Source organism: Coregonus clupeaformis, chromosome 27 (assembly GCF_020615455.1).
Source record: "Coregonus clupeaformis isolate EN_2021a chromosome 27, ASM2061545v1, whole genome shotgun sequence".
NCBI lineage: Eukaryota > Metazoa > Chordata > Actinopteri > Salmoniformes > Salmonidae > Coregonus > Coregonus clupeaformis.
The window spans coordinates 36,153,563-36,171,144 of NC_059218.1; the positions used below are offsets into that span (position 1 = coordinate 36,153,563).

General features: G+C 43.6%; 1 protein-coding gene across 1 annotated transcript; it reads right to left on the reverse strand.

The window, feature by feature from the left end:
* Positions 1-14,550: 14,550 nt before the first annotated feature.
* On the reverse strand, positions 14,551-17,167 carry cldn3c (claudin 3c). The gene has a single exon (XM_045208174.1). It carries the CDS (start codon positions 16,825-16,827, stop codon positions 16,171-16,173), a length of 657 nt encoding a protein of 218 aa, XP_045064109.1. The 5' UTR covers positions 16,828-17,167; the 3' UTR covers positions 14,551-16,170.
* Between the last annotated feature and the right edge of the window lie 415 nt (positions 17,168-17,582).

Sequence of the window (17,582 nt, forward strand, 5' to 3'; positions counted from 1 at the left end):
GGCACACACGCTGACGACAGCAGTCATTTTAAGTGCTGTGGCACCACAAAGGCATAAAGAGATCATTACAAAGTGACTGTGAATGGCATGGAACACTATGACATAAACTACCTTGTGTTTCTGTTCTCTAGTCATTGAGGTGACATAATAGAAAAAAAGAGTCTGTCACTTTTCAGAATGCATCCCACTGGTTGAATCAACGTTGTTTCCACGTCATTTTAATCAAATTATGTTGAACCAATGTGGAATAGACGTTGAATTGACGTCTGTGCCCAGCTTCCCCTGTAAATTAATAGTTTTTGTTTTCTTTCCAGGAAACGGATGTCATATGTTAGTCCTTGCTTGTATTTATATAATGTTACTGTATACTGCTCCAACTGCACTGCCTCTGTATTGCCAGGTCTCTTGTCAGAGATCTGCATTTAGAATCCTCCTAGTTACAGTAAATAACAAGATCCTGCTCTCTCTCTCTCTCTCTCTCTCTCTCTCTCTCTCTCTCTCTCTCTCTCTCTCTCTCTCTCTATTTTCTTCTCTCTGTCTCTCTCTCGCTCTCTCGCTCTCCCTCTCTGTCACTTCCACACTGGAAGTGTTTCATACAAGTGACCATAGTAATTTCCTGTTGCTCTAACTTTTCCAGAGCTCAAGTCAATGAACGTTTAACATGAAATGTTCCTTCAGAAAATAACCATAATACTATACCATGATGTAACAGGATGAGAAGGTGTCATATGGAAACTATTTGTTGTTTACATACATCTTACAGCACAAAACCCATTCAAAACGTTTCTGTCCAATTAGTCATTGCATTTGTCTCATCTTTCACAACACTTGTTAATTTATCTGTTGTTTACTGACATGAATAGCTCATTAATAGAGGGTTTGCCTGATAATTATCAGGGAGAAGATGAGGATACTTTTTGGATTGTTCTTATTCTCCTCAATTAGGTTGGACAAATAGGATGATCGAGCAGCATTGAGGGCTCTTCGATATTGCACTGTACTTTCTTTCCAAGCTAGTAGGAAGACTTTCAGTTTGGTGAAGCACCATTTCCGTTCCAATTTTCTTGAAGCTTGCTTCAGGGCTCAGGTATTTTCTGTATACCAGGGAGCTAGTTTCTTGTGACAAATGTTTTTTGTATTTAGGGGTGCGACTGCATTTAACACAAGGTTAAATTTAGATCCTCAGTTAAGTCATTAACTGATTTTTGTAGTCTGACGTCCTTGTGTAGGAGGAGGGAGTCTGGAAGGGCATCTAGGAATCTTTGGGTTTATACCACAGCTTTGATGATCCTTGGTTGGGATCTGAGCAGATTATCTGTTGCGATTGCAAACGTAATAAGATGGTGGTCCGATAGTCCGGATAATGAGGAAAAACATTTAGATCCACACTATTTATTCCACGGGACAAAACTAGATCCAGGGTATGACTGTGGCAATGAGTAGGTCCGGAAACATGTTGGACAAAACCCACTGAGTCGATGATGGCTCCGAAAGCCTTTTGGAGTGGGTCTGTGGACTTTTCCATGTGAATATTAAAGTCACCAAAAATGTGAATATTGTCTGCCATGATTACAAGGGAACTCAGATTCAGAGAACTCAGTGAGGAACTCTGTATACGGCCCAGGAGGCCTGTAAACAGTAGCTATAAAACGTGATTGAGTAGGCTGCATAGATTTCATGACTAGAAGTTCAAAAGATGAAAACGCAGTCATTTTTCTTTGGGTGAATTTTAATTTGCTATCGTAAATGTTAGCAACACCTCCGCCTATGAGGGATGCGCAGGGAATATGGTCACTAGTGTAACCAGGAGGAGAGGCCTCATTTAACACAGTAAATTAATCAGGCTTAAGCCATGTTTCAGTCAGGCCAATCACATCAAGATTATGATCTGTGATGAGTTAATTGACCATAACTGCCTTGGAAGTGAGGGATCTAACATTAAGTAGCCCTATTTTTAATTTCACCTTTATTTAACATTTACATTTTATTCATTTAGCAGACGCTCTTATCCAGAGCGACTTACAGTTAGCGCACACATTATTTTATCGAACCCACAACCCTGGCGATGCAAACGCCATGCTCTACCAACTGAGCTACATCCCCTGCCGGCCATTCCCTCCCCTACCCTGGACGACGCTGGGCCAATTGTGCGCCGCCCCATGGGTCTCCCGGTCGCGGCCGGCTACGACAGAGCCTGGATTCGAACCAGGATCTCTAGTGGCACAGCTAGCACTGCGATGCAGTGCCTTAGACCACTGCGCCACTCTTAACCAGGTAAGCCAGTTGAGAACAAGTTCTCATTTACAACTGCGACCTGGCCAAGATAAAGCAAAGCAGTGCGATAAAAACAACAACACAGAGTTACATATGGGAAAAACAAAACATAAAGTCAAAAATACAATAGAAAATATATATACAGTGTGTGCAAATCAAGTTATGGAGGTAAGGCAATAAATAGGCCATAGTGCAAAATAATTACAATTTAGTATTAACACTGGAATGATAGATGTGCAGAAGATGATGTGCAAATAGAGATACTGGGGTGCAAATTAGCAAAATAAATAACAATATGGGGATAGTTGGGTGGGCTAATTACAGATGGGCTGTGTACAGGTGCAGTGATCGGTAAGCTGCTCTGACAACTGTTGCTTAAAGTTAGTGAGGGAGATAAGAGTCTCCAGCTTCAGAGATTTTTGCAGTTCGTTCCAGTCATTAGCATTAACTGGGAGGAATGGCGGCCAAAGGAGGTGTTGGCTTTGGGATGACCAGTGAGATAAACCTGCTGGAGCGCATACTACAGGTGGGTGTTGCTATGGTGACCAGTGAGCTAAGATAAGGTGGGGATTTGCCTAACAGTGATGTATAGATGACCTGGAGCCAGTGGGTTTGGCGACAAATATGTTGTGAGGGCCAGCCAATGAGAGCGTACAGTAGACAATGGTGGGTAGTATATGGGGCTTTGGTGACAAAACGGATGGCACTGTGATAGACTACATCCAATTTGCTGAGTAGAGTGTTGGAGGCTATTTTGTAAATGACATCGCCGAAGTCAAGGATCGGTAGGATAGTCCGTTTTACGAGGGCATGTTTGGCAGCATGAGTGAAGGAGGCTTTGTTGCGAAATAGGAAGCCGATTCTAGATTTAACTTGGAGATGCTTAATGTGAGTCTGGAAGGAGAGTTTACGGTCTAACCAGACACCTAGGTATTTGTAGTTGTCCACATATTCTAAGTCAGACCCGCCGAGAGTAGTGATTCTAGTCGGGTAGGCGGGTGCAAGCAGCGTTCGATTGAAGAGCATGCATTTAGTTTTACTAGCGTTTAAGAGCAGTTGGAGGCTACGGAAGGAGTGTTGTATGGCATTGAAGCTCGTTTGGAGGATTGTTAACACAGTGTCCAATGAAGGGCCAGATGTATATAAAATGGTGTCATCTGCATAGAGGTGGATCTGAGAGTCACCAGCAGCAAGAGCGACATCATTGATATACACAGAGAATAGAGTCGGCCTGAGAATTGAACCCTGTGGCACCCCATAGAGACTGCCAGAGGTCCAGACAACAGGCCCTCCGATTTGACACATTGAACTCTATCTGAGAAGTAGTTGGTGAACCAGGCGAGGCAGTCATGGACGGTGAGCTGTTTGTTAACTTGGCTTTCAAATACTTTCGAAAGGCAGGGCAGCTTTCCAATCTCTGGGGATCTCAGATGATACGAAAGAGAGGTTGAACAGGCTAGTAATAGGGGTTGCTACAATTTCAGCAGCTAATTTTAGAAAGAAAGGGTCCAGATTGTCTAGCCCATCTGATTTGTTGGGGTCCAGATTTTGCATCTCTTTCAAAACATCAGCTATCTGGGAGATGGTGGCCGGGGTAGGGGTAGCCAGGTGGAAAGCATGGCCAGCCTGAAGTGTTTTAGGGAGCATTTGACAGTGATGAGGGGTGGTCGTTTGACCGCGGACCCATTACGGACGCAGGCAATGAGGCAGTGATCGCTGAGCTCCTGGTTGAAGACAGCGGAGGTGTATTTAGAGGGTAAATTAGTCAGGATGATATCTATGAGGGTGCCCATGTTTACGGATTTATGGTTGTACCTGGTAGGTTCCGTGATAATTTGTGTGAGATTGAGGGCATCTAGTTTAGATTGTAGGATGGCCGTGGTGTTAAGCATATCCCAGTTTAGGTCACCAAGCAGTACGAACTCTGAGGATAGATGGGGGGCAATCAATTCACATATGGTGTCCAGGGCACAGCTGGGGGCTGAGGGGGGTCTGTAGCAAGCGGCAACAGTGATAGACTTATTTCTGGAGAGGTGGATTTTTAGAAGTAGAAGCTCAAACTGTTTGGGCACAGACCTGGATAGTATGATAGAGCTCTGCAGGCTATCTCTACAGTAGATTGCAACTCCGCCCCCTTTGGCAGTTCTATCTAGACTGTTGTAGTTGGGGATGGAAATTTCAGAGTTTTTGGTGTTCTTCCTAAGCCAGGATTCAGACACTGCTAGAACATCAGGGTTGGCAGAGTGTGCTAACGCAGTGAATAACTCAAACTTAGGGAGGAGGCTTCTGATGTTAACATGCAAAAAACCAAGGCTTTTACGGTTACAGAAGTCAACAAATGATAGCGCCTGGGGAGTAGGAGTGATACTGGGTGCTACAGGGGCTGGGTTAACCTCTACATCACCAGAGGAACAGAGGAGGAGTAGAATGAGGATATGGCTAAAGGCTTTAAGAACTGGTCTTCTAGTGCGTTGGGTACAGAGAATAAAAGGGGCAGATTTCCGGGTGTTGTAGAATAGATTCAGGGCATTATGTACAGACAAGGATATGGAAGGATATGAGTACAGTGGAGGTAAACCTAAGCGTTGGGTAACGATGAAAGAGATAACATTACTGGAGGCACCGATTGAGCCGTTCTCCGCGTGTATGGGGGGTGGAACAAAGGAGCTCTCTGAGGCTGGTTGAGCGGTACTGGGGGGTCTACAGTGAAATTGTATAATAAGAACTAACCGGAACAGCAATAGGCAAGGCATATTGACATGGGAGAGAGGCATAAAGCAATCACAGGTGTTATTCGAGAGAGAGCTAAAACAACTGGTAATGGCGACGAAAGTTTGGGCTGAGGCTAAACAGATAAACAGGACAGGGTACCGTGTAAAGGAACATTCCAGCAGGCATCAGCTGTGCAGCTGAGTGATCATAAGGTCCAATGAACATGTGAGATATCACAATCTCTTTCAATAATGACAGGAATGGAGGAGGTCTTTATTCCAGTGAGATTGTTAAGGTGAACACCGCCATGTTCAGTTTTGCTTAAACCTAGATCGAGGCACAGACACAGTCTCAATGGGGATAGCTGAGCTGACTACACTGACTGTGCTAGTGGCAGACTCCACTAATCTGGCAGGCCTGCAGCCTGTCTCATTGTGGAGCTAGAGGAGTTAGAGCCCTGTCTATGTTGGTAGATAAGATGAGAGCAATGAGCGACACCGGCTGAGCATGCCGATAGCATTTATTTCCAGAAGCCTTGAGAAAATTGTCCGGCTGCGGGGACTGTGTGAGGGGATTTATACTACTATCTGTACTTACTGGTGGCACAGACGCTGTTTCATCCTTTCTGTCACGACTTCCTCCGAAGCTGCCTCCCCTCCTTGTTCGGGCAGGCTTCGGCGTTCGTCGTCACCGGCCTACTAGCCACTGCCGCTCCATATCTCATCATTCCATTTGTCTTGTCTTGTCTATTACACACACCTGGTTCATATTCCCCTCATTAGTCTGTGTATAAGTGTTCCCTCTGCCCCCCTTGTCCTTGTGGGTGATTGTTATTTGTGAGTTGAGTGTAGCTCGATTGAGCTACCCGTACCTTGTATTTCCGGGGATATTGTTCCCCATGTGCCTGTATTTTGTTGACGCTATCCAGCGTAACTGTGTCCTACGGAATAAACTCTGTATTCAGTGATTTTCCCTCCTGCGCCTGACTCCTTCAAAACACATTCTCACACTTTCCTACACTTAAATTGCCCTTGCCTAACGATTGCATCTGAAGCTGGGCTTGCAGCACGGCTATCCTCACCATAAGGCGATAGTTTTCCTATATATTATGAGTACAGCGACTGCAATTAGATGGCATAGTGTTAATGTTACTATCCCAGCTTATTGTTACTGTGGAGGTGGGATGGGGCACTGCGTCAGTGTTACTGTGGAGGTGGGATTAGGCACTGCGTCAGTGTTACTGTGGAGGTGGGATGAGGCACTGCGTCAGTGTTACTGTGGAGGTGGGATTAGGCACTGCGTCAGTGTTACTGTGGAGGTGGGATGGGGCACTGCGTCAGTGTTACTGTGGAGGTGGGATGAGGCACTGCGTCAGTGTTATTGTGGAGGTGGGATGGGATGGGGCACTGCGTCAGTGTTACTGTGGAGGTGGGCGGGCGGCAGGTAGCTTAGTGGGTAAGAGCGTTGTGCCAGTAACCGAAAGGTCGCTGGTTCTAATCCCCGAGCCGACTAGGTGAAAAATCTGTCGATGTGCCCTTAAGCAAGGCACTTAACCCTAATTGCTCCTGTAAGTCGCTCTGGATAAGAGCGTCTGCTAAATGACTAAAATGTAAATGTAAAAATGAGGTGGGATTAGGCACTGCGTCAGTGTTACTGTGGAGGTGGGATGAGGCACTGCGTCAGTGTTACTGTGGAGGTGGGATGAGGCTCTGCTCACTTTAAGGCCATAGTATGTACAGAGGGTCACACCAGGCCACGCGTTCTGAAGGACAGGGGAATGCGACCATGCCAGCTAGCTAATTTAGGAGCACATTACAGCACATTTACAACAGTGTTGGGGTCAATTCAATAAATAGTTTTTTGAATAAATAGTTTCTCTTTTTCAGTTTATTCAGTTTGTCATTGAAAATAGATGGTCTTTTTTCAATTATTAAATGAGACTTTTCAAATGACAAAATTACTACGAAATGACCCCCACCCTGATTTACAGAATGCAGTTCACAGTGTGTGTCATGCCAAGGCCCCTGATGTATTCTAGAGGACGTCCTGCATGGAGTAACATTGTAGAGTCTTCCCTACAATGATGCAGAAACAACCTGGCTCAATGTACAACACCAAAAGCACAAACAAGGCCAACTAACAATGACCAGGTTTGACATTTTGGTTGAAACTGTGGATCGGTTTTACAAAGATTAAGTAAAACCAGAAGTAGGTCGGATTAACAGTCATCTCAAAATCCCTTGTCCATGAAACCGGCCCTGGGAGAGTGTTTTCTTTCAAACATTTGTTATCTTGTCCAAAAGTACATTCAGGGTTGTGTGTGTGTGTGTGTGTGTGTGTGTGTGTGTGTGTGTGTGTGTGTGTGTGTGTGTGCACCCCCTATGGCCCCTGGTCTAAAGTAGTGCACTATGAAGGGAATCGGGTACCATTTGGGATGTAGAGTTTGTAACACTCCTATGCCCTTCAACCACACCTGATGATCATCTCATATAGTCCAGATATTTACAGCCTGCTAGCAGTCAGTTGAGATGTCAGGATCAGATAATCCAATGGGAGTTATCGCTCTCACCCAAACCACCAACGTTTCCTCTATAGGGGTTAAAGAATCTTTGATAACCTGCTGTGGATGGGGATCCTTGAGGATTATTAAACAGGCGTCCCTATCAGGTGCCTGTTGGACTTTGCTCTCTGTTCTTCAGATTGTGTGAAAATCAGCCACATGGCAACGTAGCCGGCCAGCCGACCTGCTTCTACAGGAAACGTGAGAGTGTGTATGGATGGACTAGTTTGTCTTGGTCATGAATTTGCCTAGCCATTCTCTCCAGTCTGGCCTCGTTAGCATAATTCAGTTCCTCATCATTTACAAACACTCCATCTCTTCCTCCTCCTCCTGCTGTCCTCCTGTCATACCTCACTGTTAGTTCCCTGTATGTTTTCATACCTCACTGTTAGTTCCCTGTATGTTTTCATACCTCACTGTTAGTTCCCTGTATGTTTTCATACCTCACTGTTAGTTCCCTGTATTTTGTCATACCTCACCGTTAGTTCCCTTTATGTTGTCATACCTCACTGTTAGTTCCCTGTATGTTGTCATACCTCACTGTTAGTTCCCTGTATGTTGTCATACCTCACTGTAAGTTCCCTGTATGTTGTCATACTTCACTGTTAGTTCCCTGTATGTTGTCATACCTCACTCTTAGTTCCCTCTATGTTGTCATACCTCACTGTTAGTTCCCTGTATGTTGTCATACCTCACTGTTAGTTCCCTGTATGTTGTCATACTTCACTGTTAGTTCCCTGTATGTTGTCATACCTCACTCTTAGTTCCCTGTATGTTGTCATACCTCACTGTTAGTTCCCTGTATGTTGTCATACCTCACTGTTAGTTCCCTGTATGTTATCACACCTCACCGTTAGTTCCCTTTATGTTGTCATACCTCACTGTTAGTTCCCTGTATGTTGTCATACCTCACTGTTAGTTCCCTGTATGTTGTCATACCTCACTGTTAGTTCCCTGTATGTTGTCATACTTCACTGTTAGTTCCCTATATGTTATCATACCTCACTGTTAGTTCGCTGTATGTTGTCATACCTCACTGTTAGTTCCCTGTATGTTGTCATACCTCACTGTTAGTTCCCTGTATGTTGTCATACCTCACTGTTAGTTCCCTGTATGTTGTCATACCTCACTGTTAGTTCCCTGTATGTTGTCATACCTCACTGTTAGTTCCCTGTATGTTGTCATACCTCACTGTTAGTTCCCTGTATGTTGTTATACCTCACTGTTAGTTCCCTGTTTGTTGTCATACCTCACTGTTAGTTCCCTGTATGTTATCATACCTCAATGTTTGTTCCCTGTATGTTCTCGTACCTCACTGTTAGTTCCCTGTATGTTATCATACCTCACTGTTAGTTCCCTGTATGTTGTCATACCTCACTGTTAGTTCCCTGTATGTTGTCATACCTCACTGTTAGTTCCCTGTATGTTGTCATACCTCACTGTTAGTTCCCTGTATGTTGTCATACCTCACTGTTAGTTCCCTGTATGTTGTCATACCTCACTGTTAGTTCCCTGTATGTTGTCATACTTCACTGTTAGTTCCCTATATGTTATCATACCTCACTGTTAGTTCCCTGTATGTTGTCATACCTCACTGTTAGTTCCCTGTATGTTGTCATACCTCACTGTTAGTTCCCTGTATGTTGTCATACCTCACTGTAAGTTCCATGTATGTTGCCATACCTCACTGTTAGTTCCCTGTATGTTGTCATACCTCACTGTTAGTTCCCTGTATGTTGTCATACCTCCCTGTATGTTGTCATACCTCACTGTTAGTTCCCTGTATGTTGTCATACCTCACTGTTAGTTCCCTGTATGTTGTTATACCTCACTGTTAGTTCCCTGTTTGTTGTCATACCTCACTGTTAGTTCCCTGTATGTTGTCATACCTCAATGTTTGTTCCCTGTATGTTCTCGTACCTCACTGTTAGTTCCCTGTATGTTATCATACCTCACTGTTAGTTCCCTGTATGTTGTCATACCTCACTGTTAGTTCCCTGTATGTTGTCATACCTCACTGTTAGTTCCCTGTATGTTGTCATACCTCACTGTTAGTTCCCTGTATGTTATCATACCTCACTGTTAGTTCCCTGTATGTTGTCATACCTCACTGTTAGTTCCCTGTATGTTGTCATACCTCACTGTTAGTTCCCTGTATGTTGTCATACCTCACTGTTAGTTCCCTGTATGTTGTCATACCTCACTGTTAGTTCCCTGTATGTTGCCATACCTCACTGTTAGTTCCATGTATGTTGCCATACCTCACTGTTAGTTCCCTGTATGTTGTCATACCTCACTGTTAGTTTTCTGTATGTTGTCATACCTCACTGTTAGTTCCCTGTATGTTGTCATACCTCACTGTTAGTTCCCTGTATGTTGTCATACCTCACTGTTAGTTCCCTGTATGTTGTCATACCTCACTGTTAGTTCCCTGTTTGTTATCGTACCTCAATGTTTGTTCCCTGAATGTTCTCGTACCTCACTGTTAGTTCCCTGTATGTTATCATACCTCACTGTTAGTTCCCTGTATGTTGTCATACCTCACTGTTAGTTCCCTGTATGTTGTCATACCTCACTGTTAGTTCCCTGTATGTTGTCATACCTCACTGTTAGTTCCCTGTATGTTGTCATACCTCACTGTTAGTTCCCTGTTTGTTGTCATACCTCACTGTTAGTTCCCTGTATGTTATCGTACCTCAATGTTTGTTCCCTGTATGTTCTCGTACCTCACTGTTAGTTCCCTGTATGTTATCATACCTCACTGTTAGTTCCCTGTATGTTGTCATACCTCACTGTTAGTTCCCTGTATGTTGTCATACCTCACTGTTAGTTCCCTGTATGTTGTCATACCTCCAGTGGTATGTACTACTTAAGTAGATTTCTGGGCTTTACTTTACTATTTATATTTTTGACAACTTTTACTTCACTACATTCCTAAAGAAAATAATGTACTTTTTACTTCATAAATTTTCCCTGACACCCAAAAGTACTTGTTACATTTTGCATGGCTAGCAGGACAGGAAAATGGTCCAATTCACACACTTATCAAGAGAACATCCCTGGTCATCCCTATAGCCTCTGATCTGGCGGACTCACTAAACACTAATGCTTAGTTTGTAAATTATGTCTGAGTGTTGGAGTGTGCATCTGGCTATCCGTAAATGAAAAAAAAATGAAAAGAAAATGGTGCCGTCTGGTTCGTTTAATATATGGAATTTGAAATGATTTATACTTACTTTCAATACTTAAGTATATTTTAGCAATTACATTTACTTTTGAAACTTAAGTATATTTAAAACCAAATACTTTTACTCAAGTAGTATTTTACTGGTGACTTTCACTTTTACTTGAGTAATTTTCTATTAAGGTATCTTTACTTTTACTCAAGTATGACAATTGGGTAGTTTTTCCACCATTGCATTCCTCACTGTTAGTTCCCTGTATATTGTCATACCTCACTGTTAGTTCCCTGTAAATATAACAATAGAAATGCAAAACGTCTGTAGGAGTAAGGGTTGGGGTTGGACAGACCAGAAAATCAGGATAGGGCTGACATGGTCTGTCTGTCCGTCCATCTGTCCGCCTGTCTGCATGTCAGCTTCATATTCCAACTGTTTAAAGTCTGCTGTTTGATGATGGTGATGACGAGAGCATTTGTATAATCCTGTTTTTCTATTAAATCTGAGGTTACAGTAAAATGAAAGGTGATGAATGCAATGTGACGTTACAGAGCATTTGTACGAAGTTTGACTTTGAAATGCATCGGTCAACATTAATATACCATTAGTGTGAATCCATGTGTTCTCTCTCACCAGTTGAGAGAGCAGAATCCCCCATCCCGCCTCCTCAGGTGAGGCATGGGCATGTCGCTTCCCTGGAGCAACGTTCCCACCCATGGTAACAGTAGTGAGGAAGGCTGCAGACATCAGGTAACTAGGACCAAGAAAACTCAAAAAAACTCAAAACTCTCTCAAAAAAACATTCCTGTGGGGTTAAGACCTGACATTGTTTGGATTTGAAAGTCCAACAGCTATATTGGAAGAGGGCGGCGCTCGAGGCTGTGTGTGGTTGCACATGTGGGTGTTTGAGTAAGAAAGACACAGAGTAGAAGCAATCAGTAAAAAAAACACGATGTGCTTGCGTGTGTGTATTAGTGCTGACAATGCTTAGAGTAAAGATTATTTCTGACACACTGTGTGCTGGGTTGGGTCTAGGTGAGATAAAGTAAGCATATCTTTGTTCAGATTAGTAATGTCATGTTCCATGATGAAGTGAGGCCCTCTGCTCTGCCTTGTTTGAATTGACATCATTATAACCAAGGCTTTATGGTGTCCTTATTGACCAGTCTAGGGCTTTTAGGAAATGTGACAGAGGAGATTATGGTTCAATGAATTGTATGGCCCAAATAATGGTAATTGATAAGAACACCCCAGCAAATTACATTCTCAGTAATGTGTTGTATTCATACAGTATCTCACAAAAGTGAGTACACCCCTCACATTTTTGTAAATATTTGAGTATATCTTTTCATGTGACAACACTGAAGAAATGACACTTTGCTACAATGTAAAGTAGTGAGTGTACAGCTTGTATAACAGTGTACATTTGCTGTCCCCTCAAAATAACTCAACATACAGCCATTAATGTCTAAACCGCTGGCAACAAAAGTGAGTACACCCCTAAGTGAAAATGTCCAAATTGGGCCCAATTAGCCATTTTCCCTGCCCGGTGTCATGTGACTCGTTAGGGTTACAAGGTCTCAGGTATGAATGGGGAGCAGGTGTGTTAAATTTGGTGTCATCGCTCTCACACTCCCTCATACTGGTCACTGGAAGTTCAACATGGCACCTTGTGGCAAAGAACTCTCTGAGGATCTGATAAAAAGAATTGTTGCTCTACATAAAGATGGCCTGGGCTATAAGAAGATTGCCAAGACCCTGAAACTGAGTTGCAGCACGGTGGCCAAGACCATACAGCGGTTTAACAGGACAGGTTCCACTCAGAACAGGCCTCGCCATGGTCGACCAAAGAAGATGAGTGCACGTGCTCAGCGTCATATCCAGAGGTTGTCTTTGGGAAATAGACGTATGAGTGCTGCCAGCATTGCTGCAGAGGTTGAAGGGGTGTGGGGTCAGCCTGTCAGTGCTCAGACCATACGCCGCACACTGCATCAAATTGGTCTGCATGGCTGTCGTCCCAGAAGGAAGCCTCTTCTAAAGATGATGCACAAGAAAGTCCGCAAACAGTTTGCTGAAGACAAGCAGACTAAGGACAAGGATTACTGGAACCATGTCCTGTGGTCTGATGAGACCAAGATAAACTTATTTGGTTCAGATGGTGTCAAGCGTGTGTGGCGGCAACCAGGTGAGGAGTACAAAGACAAGTGTGTCTTGCCTACAGTCAAGCATGGTGGTGGGAGTGTCATGGTCTGGGGCTGCATGAGTGCTGCCGGCACTGGGGAGCTACAGTTCATTGAGGGAACCATGAATGCCAACATGCACTGTGACATACTGAAGCAGAGCATGATCCCCTCCCTTTGGAGACTGGGCCGCAGGGCAGTATTCCAACATGATAACGACCCCAAACACACCTCCAAGATGACCACTGCCTTGCTAAAGAAGCTGAGGGTAAAGGTGATGGACTGGCCAAGCATGTCTCCAGACCTAAACCCCATTGAGCATCTGTGGGGCATCCTCAAATGGAAGGTGGAGGAGTGCAAGGTCTCTAACATCCACCAGCTCTGTGATGTCGTCATGGAGGAGTGGAAGAGGACTCCAATGGCAACCTGTGAAGCTCTGGTGAACTCCATGCCCAAGAGGGTTAAGGCAGTGCTGGAAAATGATGGTGGCCACACAAAATATTGACACTTTGGGCCCAATTTGAACATTTTCACTTAGGGGTGTACTCACTTTTGTTGCCAGAGGTTTAGACATTAATGGCTGTGTGTTGTGTTATTTTGAGGGGACAGCACATTTACACTGTTATACAAGCTGTACACTCACTACTTTACATTGTAGCAAAGTGTAATTTCTTCAGTGTTGTCACAGATATACTCAAATATTTACAAAAATGTGAGGGGTGTACTCACTTTTTTGAGATACTGTAGGTGGCACTTGCACCTCCATCACTCGGTCGTGTCATGCCGCTGTTATGAACATTCTCAAGCCGCTCTCTACCGGCGGCGCAATAATGGTGCCCTAAAGTCGTGATAAACCCAGTCATTCTGGACCGATGTTAATGACTCGGTACCGGTACCCCCTGTATATAGCTCGCTATTGTTATTTTTACTGCTGCTCTTTAATTATTTGTTACTTTTATTTTGTATTATTTTATATTGTATTTTTTTGTGTGATTTCTTTTTTGGTATTCTTTCTTAAAACTGCATTGCTAGTTAAGGGCTTGTAAGTAAGCATTTCACTGTTTTATTCGGCGCATGTGACAAATAAAATGTGATTTTATTTGTTTTTATTTGACTGTTTAGTCAAATAGTGCCTGGAAATACAATGACATTGCTAAAGTAGTCAAATATTTAGTAGGAAACAACTTTGCCAGCATTATGTCAAAGATATGTTAATTCTATGTTGAGGAAAATTATTGAAAAAATTTAAACGTATATTTTTATGTAGTATAAGCACTCGGAAGCCAACCTTCGTTGGTATCAAATACATCAAACACATGGTTTCCATGTGTTTGATGCCATTCCAATTTGCGCCGTTCCGGACATTATTATGAGCCGTCCTCCCCTCAGCAGCCTCCACTGATGTACGCTAACCTAGATGTACACTAACCTAGAAACACATTGAAAACCACATTGATAGACACAGCCTAAATTGGAGCTACGACTGTAAAGTAGAATGTATCTTTCTATTGTGCAGGTGGGAGGTAATGCTTGAGGCATTTACCAAGAAGAGCTAATGCTTGAGGCGTTTACCAAGAAGAGGTAAAGCTAGAGGTGGGAGAGTGTTTACCATGAAGAAAAAAAACTGCTACATGACAACAGGGAATACATTTTCACATTTATTAAAATACAGTAAATAAAGCACAGTTGAAATGCAAAGAAAAGCAGCCCATTGTAAAACACAAAACATCGTTCAAGCATTGTTGTCTTAACATATATAAAGACAATTTACAAAATAAACATTCAATCAAACAATAAGTATTGAAACTAGGCACTTTTCAGTATTTTCATAAAAAACAAAAATGCCTGACTTATTTCAAATAAAAGCCAACAACAGAAGCTGTCCATTGTGACTATATGGGCGGTTGCAGGTAAACCTGACTGCTTGCCTTCAGTTGAAAATCAAGACCATAGACACAGATGCCTTTTATTAGGTAGTCTCTCACCCTCTATGTACACACACACACACACACACACACACACACACACACACACACACACATCATTCAGGTGTACTACTCCCTGGTCACCAAACAGTTCTTACAGTTGATTTGTTAAACAGGAGACAGACTGACTCCATATGTCAGACAATGGTCCTGCTTTACCATCACTCTCCTAACTATAATTCGTCTATACATAGTCTTATTCCTTTACAAATGATGGTAAACATTTTCTTACTATAAAATAAAATGCACATTCAGCATTAAAAAGCTATTAATTGCTGTAAAATGTGTATGCAAAATGTGTATGTAATATGTATATGTAAAATGTATGTATATGTAGCAGAAAGCTGTAAAAAAAAACAAAAAAGATATGTGTCCTCCGAAGAGGTGGATGGGTAAAAAAACTATTAATTATATATATATATATTTTTTACTAAACAAATATTATTTCACCACACACCAACGCACACAGACGCACACACACACACACACACACACACACACACACACACACACAAAGGCCTAAATAGAGTGGAGATCTGAAGAGGAAGGAATCTATACTATCATGACCTGAGGCAGAATCTCTCACAACCAAATGCATGTGAAAGACGCACACACACACTGAATCATATAACCAAATCCATGTAAAAACAGAGCTGGTCCTTCCTGGGATGTGTTAATGAGACACAGTGAAACTTTTTAACTGAAAGTTTCAGTGAAACAAAATCCCACTTCGCCAACAGCAAACTACACACGTAATAGGGACCTCCATACTGCAGTAGAAATATGAGCCCACATACTATGTAACTATAGCATTTCTCCCAAGTACTTGAAAACCAAGACCCTTCAACAGTAAGGCTTGCTGAAACAAAAGGGCTTTGGTTTATCATCTGAAGTTTGAAATGAATGAATAACAACTACAATTGAAACTATTCTATAAACCAGTCATTACCAGTAATCAACCTACCCCTTTGGGATTGTATGTACAGTATCTGCGTCTGACGGCCTCTACTTCACACAAGCCTATATAAAGCTGAAGAACGACACTGAACAGAGACACCCAAGCGGAGGAAAAGCCAAGCAGTAACATTAAAACACACATCCCTTCATATCGGAGTCTTTTCAGTAGGAGTTTTGTCTCCTAGTTTTTCCCTGTCGGATAGCAAACAAACACAGCAATGTTCAGGATAGAGATACCCTCTATCTTTCTACCTCTCCTCTATCACTCTTCTTTCTACTGCACCTCTATATTTTCTTCCCTCCATTCAGTGAAATAGTGCCTCTCAGACGTAGTCCTTCCTGTCGTATCCCGCTGTGCCCCCGCTCACGCTGCGAGGGGCGGAGTAGGCCATGCGGGGGGGCTTGTACCTCTTCTCCTCCTTGGGGGGGCAGGTGCAGCACAGCATGGCTCCTCCGATAAGGAGCAGGACCGCCGACCCCCAGCCGATGTAGAGTGAGGCTCCCAGCTCCCTCCTCTGGGACTCCACCAAAAGGGGGTTGTAGAAGTCTCGGATGATGGTGTTGGCCGACCAGGACACAGGGATAAGGATGAGGATACCGGCCAGGATGAAGAAGATTCCGGAGATGATCATGACTTTAGCTTTGGAGGGTTCGTCCTCGATGCAGTTGGTGCACTTGGCTCCGACGATGGAGACCATCACCCCTAGAATCCCCAGGACAATGGCGATGATAGTCATGGCTCTGGCAGCCTGCAGGTCCTGGGGTAAGGCCAGCATGGAGTCATAGATCTTACATTGCATCTGTCCCGTGCTCTGGGTCACACAGTTCATCCATAACCCTTCCCAGATGGTCTGGGCTGTGACGATGTTGGCTCCGATGAAGGCTGTCACCTTCCACATGGGCATGGCACAGACCACGATGCCCAGGATGAATCCTATGACTCCCAGGGCGATGCCCACAATCTCCATGCCCATCGACATGCTGGCTTCCTGAGTGCGTCTCTATCATACACCTGACCTACCTGGAGGAATGAGGATGTGACTCAATTAAGAGATTCTAGAACCTGCTGAGATTCCAGAATTCAGCACAAAGAATGAACAGAGGATTCAGTCCAGAACTTTGTCCTAGGTTCTTTGTGTTCTATGTTCTTCCTTGTGATGCTCGTGTGTATGACCACTCCCCTCTCTCTCTGTGTGGGGGGTGTGATGTAACTAAGTGATGCTGGCACGGAAACAGAGGTCCTTTATAGCCTAGTGGAGGCAGGTGAGGAGGGAGGGAGGAGTCCCCTGGTGATGATGTCACAGGGTGACAGAACAGGTTGCTGCATGCTCTTCACAAAAACAACACCTGCCCATAGAGGTGGCTGAGAGAGGGGGCGAGAGGGAGGAGGAGGAGGAGGAGGAGGAGGAGGGAGAAGAGGCAGGTGAGATGAGAGGAGAGGAGGGAGGGAGCCAGAAGGGAGAGTTTCACCTGTAATCTGACTCCCTCTTGACTATTTGTTCCAGTAACATAGGGACAGACAGTGCATTGACAATTACCCTGGCCTTACCTACTATCTAATTTTGTGCCTTTCTGAAGAACAAATTCCCTCTAAATGTTTGGAACAAGTGTGCTAAATCATGTCCTCTGACTGGATATACTCTGTAACTTAGAGGTAATGGCTGGCACAGCTAGTGTCATCTAATGGTTTGAATGTTTCACACAAAGAAACATGGAGGACAAGAAACCATTTTTG